Source organism: Brassica rapa, chromosome A10, assembly GCF_000309985.2.
Source record: "Brassica rapa cultivar Chiifu-401-42 chromosome A10, CAAS_Brap_v3.01, whole genome shotgun sequence".
Lineage (NCBI taxonomy): Eukaryota > Viridiplantae > Streptophyta > Magnoliopsida > Brassicales > Brassicaceae > Brassica > Brassica rapa.
In genome coordinates this window covers 275,934-284,278 of record NC_024804.2, presented here as the reverse complement: position 1 = coordinate 284,278, position 8,345 = coordinate 275,934, and the positions used below count along the sequence as shown (strand labels likewise).

The 8,345-nt window shown below is 37.2% G+C and overlaps 2 protein-coding genes across 3 annotated transcripts; both read left to right on the top strand.

The window, feature by feature from the left end:
- The first annotated feature begins 747 nt into the window (after positions 1-747).
- Positions 748-2,784, top strand: LOC103844643 (zinc finger CCCH domain-containing protein 1). Of its 2 annotated transcripts, XM_009121440.3 has the most exons (5): positions 863-1,004; positions 1,129-1,213; positions 1,328-1,423; positions 1,523-2,352; positions 2,438-2,784. In XM_009121440.3, exons 3-5 carry the CDS (start codon positions 1,360-1,362, stop codon positions 2,555-2,557), a joined length of 1,014 nt encoding a protein of 337 aa, XP_009119688.1. In that variant the 5' UTR covers positions 863-1,004; positions 1,129-1,213; positions 1,328-1,359; the 3' UTR covers positions 2,558-2,784. The 2 variants fall into 2 exon arrangements, with proteins under 2 accessions (XP_009119687.1, XP_009119688.1); XM_009121439.2 differs by lacking the exon at positions 1,129-1,213 and having other exon boundaries at positions 748-1,004.
- Positions 2,785-5,115: 2,331 nt separating this feature from the next.
- Positions 5,116-6,420, top strand: LOC103844644 (abscisic acid receptor PYL9). The gene is made up of 3 exons (XM_009121441.3): positions 5,116-5,416; positions 5,591-5,806; positions 5,898-6,420. The coding sequence occupies exons 1-3, from the start codon at positions 5,285-5,287 to the stop codon at positions 6,108-6,110; spliced, it is 561 nt and encodes a 186-aa protein (XP_009119689.1). The 5' UTR covers positions 5,116-5,284; the 3' UTR covers positions 6,111-6,420.
- The last annotated feature ends 1,925 nt before the right edge of the window (positions 6,421-8,345 follow it).

Below are 8,345 nucleotides of genomic sequence, written 5' to 3'. Positions count from 1 at the left end.
TACCAGAATGCCTAAGCCTCTTGTTTCTTGGTGGAAGATAGTTTGGAGCAAAGCCGTTATCCCGAAGCATCAGATTACTTCGTGGCTGTTCATACTTAACCGTAATCCGACCGTGGACCGTTTACTATCTTGGGGCTATGAGTTGGTAAACTGCTGTCTCCTTTGTGGAAGAAGTCCCGAATCAAGGGATCATTTGTTTTTTCTATGCTCTTACTCCTCCATGGTTTGGAAAGATGCCATACGCGTACTTGGTTTCACTAATCCTCCAATTCAGTGGGACGTTCTGCTTCTTTGGCTATCTACGACTACACTGAATCATGTACAGCTTGCGGCAGTACTTCAAATTTGGCATGGAAGTATCTATGCTATTTGGCAAGAGCGTAATGCTCGTTACCACAATGGTCTCACAAAATCTCATAGATTGTTATCTCGGGAGGTCATCAAACAGGCTAAAGACAAGTCCACCGCTTTGCGTGGATCTGATCTTGGCTCTAGTTTGGTGGCGCTTTGGTCTACTATTTAAACTGTGCAGCCTCTCTTCTGCTGCACAACTTTTGTCACTTCCATGGTCTTTTACACCATGCGACCATCTCCCTTTATTCTCTTTTAATTTCCCTTGTATTTTTTTTAGATTGTTGTCTCTGTTATGTTGTCTTCTCTGTAAACTCTCTTCCTTTTAATTTTTAATATGAAAGCCAGTTAAAAAAAAAAAAAAAATAAAAGTAATTACAAATCGTCTGAACATGAAAACGAACAAAATAATTTTTAAACTTGATGTTCCTAAAAGATGCGAGGTTGTTGTATAAACAAGATAGAAGGATTGGGCCCATTAATAAGATTGGGCCTCTTAACTAAACCGCCAGTCTCAGCTCGGGTTCCTTATTAGTTATTTCTCCTCTCCTTTTCTTCTGAATAGAACCGTTTCAGATCAGAAAAGTGCGAACGCCGTCGTGGTTCTTCTTCCCGACGTACTTCACCGGCGAGGATCTCCGAGCTTCTTAAAGGTATTATTTACATCATTTTCTTTCTTCCAACTTTCGCTTCTCTCCTCTTGATCTTCGTCGAGCTTTCAATTAAGAAACTTCGGAACTGTGGTGTTTTTTTTTTTCGTTGTGGATTATCTGTTAGCGATTGCTTTCGGTATATACCTGTGAATGGAATCGGTGTACAATCGAGTAAAGCTTAGGGTGGTTTCTTAGCTCTGATTATTTAGGTATTGTGATTTCTCAGTGGATCGAAGAATTAGGTTTACGTTTCGTAAGTCGATTGAATTGTTAGGATCAGTACGAGCTAAGAAGCAACTCTAATCTGAAATTATAATTTGCAGGAAAGGGCGCAAATTTCAAATTTGATCTCACAATGTCAGACTCTGGAGAAGAACCCAAAACATGTCAGCAAGAAGAAGCTTCTCAATCTCAACAAGGTACTTATCTAACTTGTGTCACTGTGTTTCTTCTTCTTTGTTAGCTTTAAATAAAATTCCCATTTATTTAATAATCATTCTTCTGTTTTTTTTTTTCAGTTTGCACTTTCTTCAAGAAGCCATCTAAAGCTAAAAATCTAAGGAAAAGACCTGCGGTTGATGCTGATGAAGAAGATGCAGATGCCAAAAGCGAAACCTCTATATTGAACAACCTCAAGAAAGTTGCTAAGCCCGACAACAAGCTGTTCTTCTCCTCTGGACCGTCCAAGGGCTCTGCCACGACGACGGGTGAAGCTGCTGAGAAAGCCGTCGTCTTTCACTACGATTCATCAAAGGAGATCCAGGTTCAGAACGACAGTAGAGCCACCGCGACTCTTGAGACCGAGACCGACTTCAACCAAGACGCACGAGCCATCCGTGAGAGAGTTCTTAAGCGAGCAGACGAAGCTTTGAAAGGGAATAAAAACAAGGGTTCCGATGAGAAGCTCTATACTGGAATCCATGGATATACTGATCACAAAGCCGGGTTTAGAAGAGAGCAAACCATCTCCAGCGAGAAGGCTGGAGGCTCACATGGGCCGTTGAGAGCTTCTGCGCACATCAGAGTATCCGCTAGGTTCGATTACCAGCCTGATATATGCAAGGATTACAAAGAAACTGGTTACTGTGGGTATGGAGACTCGTGTAAGTTTCTGCACGACCGTGGAGATTACAAACCTGGGTGGCAGATAGAGAAAGAGTGGGAAGAAGCAGAGAAGATTAGGAAGAGAAACAAAGCTATGGGAGTTGAAGACGAAGATGATGATGAGGCTGACAGTGAGGAAGACGAGGATGCGTTACCCTTTGCTTGCTTCATTTGCAGAGAGAGTTTCGTTGATCCAGTTGTGACGAAGTGCAAGCATTACTTCTGCGAGCATTGTGCTCTAAAGGTATGATGATGAATTTATTTAAGTGCCAGTTATGATGATTATGCGTGTTTGGTTTGTGAGTTTTGGTTCATTTAATGATATGCAGCATCACACGAAGAACAAGAAGTGCTTTGTGTGTAACCAACCAACGATGGGGATTTTCAATGCGGCACATGAGATCAAGAAGAGAATGGCTGAAGAACGGAGCAAAGCTCAAGGATTGTGAATTTTGTTTGTTCTATTACAAGCCAAAACTTACTGTCTCATGTTTGAGGAATGCCTTTTGTTTGTTGTGTTCATCGGCTTATATACTGTTATGGTCCTTTACAGATCAGGCGAGGAGTTTCTTACGTTTGATACTTGTTATTCAGCTTCCTAGTAGTCATCGTCAGAACTGTAATAGTCGTTAAACTTAATATCCTGATTCACATATGCTCTCTACTCTTTTGGACATGTCTAAGACCTTACTTTACGCGCAACAGAAGTTATGGTTCCTGATGCGCTTGGAGGCTGTGAATGTTTGTTCTTTTTCATCATGGGGGACTCGAATTGGCGAGGCATGTCTCCCATGATAAGCAGAAAAAAAATGGTATGTTCAAAACGATATGGTCAAGCACATATTGGCTGAATCAGTCCAAAACTTGTGAATACTGAATCGTTTCTTTAGACATTTCCAACTGAATTTCAAATCCTTAAATTTTGAAGTTTGTGTCATTCCATCCTAATTTCAAATTCTCAAATTTTGAGGTTGTAAATAGTGAAATCTTAAATTTGAAGTTTTACTGTTCACAACTTCAAAATTATCTTGTAGTATTTTTTTTTGGTTTTTATAGTTATTTCTTTTATAAATATTAGTAACTTTTGTTAATATCAAAGATTGTAATGCAAATAAATACTTTTAAAGATTTTTTGAGGATTTATGATTGGAATAACCAACCTTCAAATTTTCATTTTGGAGTTTTATTCTCACTAAAATGAAATTTTGGGTTGAAGATGCTCTTAGGCGAATTGGCTGGTGTAGTGTAAGCCGGGGAATCCATGTCTTTGACTGAACGAGAAAAGAGACCATTGGTTCGGTGGTTGCGGATAAAAGCAAAAAAAGTAAATTACATTTTTAACGTTTTCCTTTTCTTTCTTATTTGATTCGCTTGCACAGATTCGAGAATCTATTGGCCGGCAAAAAAGTTATCAAAGTAAGCAAAAAGTAGATTTGCAACGTATGTCAGTTTCAAGAGAGACGCCACAATAAGTGAGAACATGAAAATAGTCAGACAATTACGCCAATAATAAAACGACACGTAAACATATTTTCCTATAGTTTGACCATATTTAGTTGTGATGTCGCTGTTACTAAAAAAGAGGTCGTTTTATCATGTGGCCGTTAGCATTTACGTGAAAGCCATCTTTGTCTGCGTTCTTTATTTGCATGCGTAATGCCCAAAGCTGATCCTGTCCTACCCTATCCGATAAGGTTACTATAATTATCATCAACTACCGCTCCTTAATCTTACAAGTACTGTAGTATAACTTAGCTAGCATTAAAATAGACGAGATAATGACTTTTGTAGAATTGATAAAACTCCAGTTTTAGTTATTTGTGTTGGCTAAAATGGTTACAAGATAGAGAGATTCTTATATCTCAAACCTTAAACCATAATTAGTACGTTGGAAGATAAGGTTATCATTTAACTTTGTAGTTATCTTAGACGTGTATATGTTTTATTTTGTTTGAAGAAAGAGTCAATATGGGTCCTCTGAGAAAACAAAAGTTGAAATCACTAATTATAACAGTTTTGCATAAATTACTGATTTGGAACTTTGGAAGCGTGATTAGCGGTTGATAACTTTGCATGGCATTTAATTTACTTGCGCTTAATCTTTTTTTTTTCGTCGGTTTCTTTGAGCAGGAACATGAACATTGAAAGATATGTTATTGGGAAGACGGTTCCCAACCATTGACATATGACAATTGGCTGAACCGTTTTCACTACGAGATTTAACAAATCAGAAGCTCTCCCCATTATCACGTATTAATCTTCCGACTGATACTCATAATTCCTCCAGAGTAGTATTTATTAAAACGATATATATGGTATTACCGTAACTAGACATTATCATAATGCAATTGATATTTTTAACAACTAAATTCAAGGTAAACAACAACAGGAAATTATATTTATTATGGTTCGTCAAGACATATGGGACCCGATGCATGAAAAATTCTCAAATTCAATGTATGAATGAACCTATCCTTTTACTTTTGGAACTTTAGTATATATGTGAAGACCTACTAGCTAGAATATAACTCAGCATATTCTATCTACTCTAATTAGCATACCAAACAATGTACAAACCCATCGATATAACACATTTAAAAATCCGGTATGCGTGCATGTTACAAAGCAATTGATGTTATGTTTATGTTTGGTCGATTATACACAAAATAAATTAAAAGCCTAACAATTCAGTAAAAAAACTCTAGTATTATAAACACTATATGGTCTACTTCTATTTTTTTATATTTGATTAACAAAATATCTCTAAAGTTTTGAAACGACCTTACCTCATCATAACAAATAATTTTCGGAGCATTGGTTTGTTTTATTCAGGTTAGGTCTGAGAAAGTCATACTAGAAACAACAGTTGATTAATCTTTTGTTGTTTTGCTATATTTTAAAAGAAAAGCTATTAGAAAGATTAAATGTGTGAGTGAGAAGAAGCTAAAGAAAAGAGTGTAGGCACACAATAATAAAGGGTTTAATATGTCGGTGGGGTTCATTGATTATTGGCGGAAAATATTAAATTAAATGCTTTTCTTGCATACCGAAGCATCTTTCTTCCCTTTATATTTTGGTTTGTTTTCTTCGACACATCCATTCACTTCACAGATTCCCTCCGAGAAAGAAAGACAGACAGAGAGAAGTAGAGAGTAAGATTCTAATCGGAAGAGGATATGGACGGAGGCACGGAGATGTACGGTGGACTTGAGACGATGCAGTACGTAAGGAGACATCATCAACATAACTGCAGAGAAGACCAGTGTACTTCTGCTCTTGTCAAACACATCAAAGCTCCTCTTCGTCTCGTACGCTTTTCACTAAATAGTTTCTGATTTATTGAACTTCCTCTGATCTCTCTCTCTCTCTATATATATATATTAAATTAGTTTTAGTTTTGATTAGTCAGATTTTGGCCTCTGCTTTAGTTTTTGTTTCAAGCTAATGATTGAATTAAATAAAAGTAATTGAACTATATATAGGTTTGGTCAGTGGTGAGGAGATTTGATGAGCCGCAGAAATATAAACCATTTGTGAGCAGATGCACAGTGATAGGCGATCCTGAAATAGGCAGCCTCAGAGAAGTTAATGTCAAATCTGGCCTCCCTGCAACTACAAGTACGGAGAGACTGGAGCTTCTTGACGACGATGAACACATTCTTGGTATCAAAATCATCGGTGGTGACCATAGACTTAAGGTAACTCAATTCTCATACATAATTACATATACAGATTGCGTTTAGTGAAGAATGAAGGAATCTGAAATATGTTTTATGTTTCTTTCGGCAGAACTACTCTTCGATTGTGACAGTTCATCCAGAGATAATCGAAGGAAGACCAGGAACAATGGTGATTGAATCGTTTGTAGTTGATGTTCCTCAAGGAAACACAAAGGATGAGACTTGCTACTTCGTGGAAGCACTCATAAGATGTAATCTGAAATCATTGGCACATGTTTCAGAAAGATTGGCTTCCCAGGACATCATTAACCTATCAATATAATCAAAATGGAGGAGAGGAGGAGGCCATTAAAAGTGAAATTAAGTAGTGTGTTATTATATTCATCAGGAATTTGTGTATTGGTTTGGTCGTATGCAGACACTCTCCAAGATTTCATATATATGCGTGTGTTTGTGTGTGTGATATTGATCAGTTTCTTATATATTCTCCAATGGTGAATAAGTTTTGATGTAAAAAGTTATATGTCTTCCAGTGGTAGTTTGTAACCTTCTCTGTATTTGTAGATACTCTGGTAAAAAAAAACAATGTAAATGCGAAACATGTTTATATGTAATATATACACTTTACAGTACTGAAAAAGGAAATGATGTTCAGATTATTCTTTGTTGAATCTAAAACCTAAATTTGAATTGACTGGGATGCTCAGAAAATGTAAGAAATCTATGGAATATATTTATATTTGAAAACTTTGGTTAAATCTGCTTTGCTATATAACTATAGAATTACTTGAGCCAAAAGACACCAACTATCTTGCTTTGGATTCATTCATTCATGTTGCTTAGGTGCAAGAATATGGGTGTTCCTCATCTGCTTCTTAGATTGCTTCTCTCCAGTCAAAGACGGAAATAACGCAAGCGATACTGTTTCACAGGAAGAGCCACGGGTTTCTGACAGAGGAGTTGTTGGCCCTGCAGGATTCTGCTGGAAGGTTTGCATAAACATTAAGTCAGCCTCTGATACTAAATGTTGGGGGCTGAGAACTTACAGCCCTTGGTGTCTGTACCTTTGTAGACCAACAGTTCGCTGACATTGTTCCTTTCACAGAAGACAATTGTGGTTCCATAAGACGAATCTGGTTTTTGAGCCACTATTGTTTCTGGTTTGGGAAGCTTTTTATCCACAGAGGAGGAGCCATGGGTGGCTGTGTTGAGATTGGCTGACCCAGTTTCTGACTGAGGAGTTGTTGATCCTGCAGGATTCTGCTGGATGGTTTGCAAAAACATTAATGATACTGAAAGGCAGGTCCATCATCGTACAAGAAAAAATGTCGGGGGTTGAGAACTTACAACCCTTGGAGACTCTACCTTTGTAGACCAACAGTTTGCTAACATTGTTCTTTTTCCCAGAAGACAAATCTGGTTTTTGAGCCATTGTTGTTTCCGGTTCGAGAAGCTTTTCACCCACGCCAAACTCAGTGAAACATTCCAGTCGCTTTTTATAATGATAAGACCGGGCCCTGTTGATCCACAAAGTCAGTTGGGCTTTTGTTTTAAGCGGAGGACATGTTTTTGCATCATCAGTAGGTGGCCAGTCTTTATTCCCAGTTTGAAGTCCAGCAAAAGTCGACAACAAGCTGTGTTCTTTATTCACTATTTCAGAAGATGAACTAAGATCGAGTGGCATTGATGCAAGATTGGCTTCTCTCATCTGCCTCATAGTTAGGTTTTCTCTAGACAATGGACTAATGGAGGAAGCACAAGCGCATAATTAGCAGAGTGATCGGCTTGTGACGTAGTAGTTTGTGATCCCCAGTTTCTCATATTCATACGTAGCGCAACGGTAAATCCAGTTGCGCTACTTACGAATATCGTAACGTTAACTCAATATCGTAATCATCATCAACATAACAACAATCACATACCTTGAAGTCACTGATTCTTTTTGTTCTTCTTTTTCCAGATATCACCAAGACAGAATGAGTTTCAAACGATAACAAATCGCCAATTTGCTATTTATAATAACTAAAAAACGAATCCGCGCATTAGCACGGGCATATAAGTTCTTGAATAAATATTTATTTTTTTACAATAATAATAAGTATGTTCCTGATTATTATATTTATTTTTACTTATACAAATTTTTTATTTTATTTCATTAATCTCACACATCTTTTAGTTTTGTAATCATGCACAAAATTTGCGAGATATATTATAGATGTATTGCACCTAAGCAACATGAATGAATGAATCCAAAGTAAGACAATTAGTGTTTTTTGGCTCAAGTAATTCAATAGTTATAAGTTTTCAAATATATTCCATATATCTCTTACATTTTCTGAGCATCCCACCCAGAGCCGGCCCTTCGGCCAAGCGGATGAAGCCCATGCTTTCGGCCGCCTCTAATTATATATAAAATCAGCCACAAAATTCATAAAATTATTTGTAGCATTGTGATTCATTTGAGAGAAATAAAATCTCTCTTTTCAGTACTGTAAACAGTATATTACATATAAACATGGGTTCTTAAGCGTGACGAAGGTACGTTAGTGAGATTGAC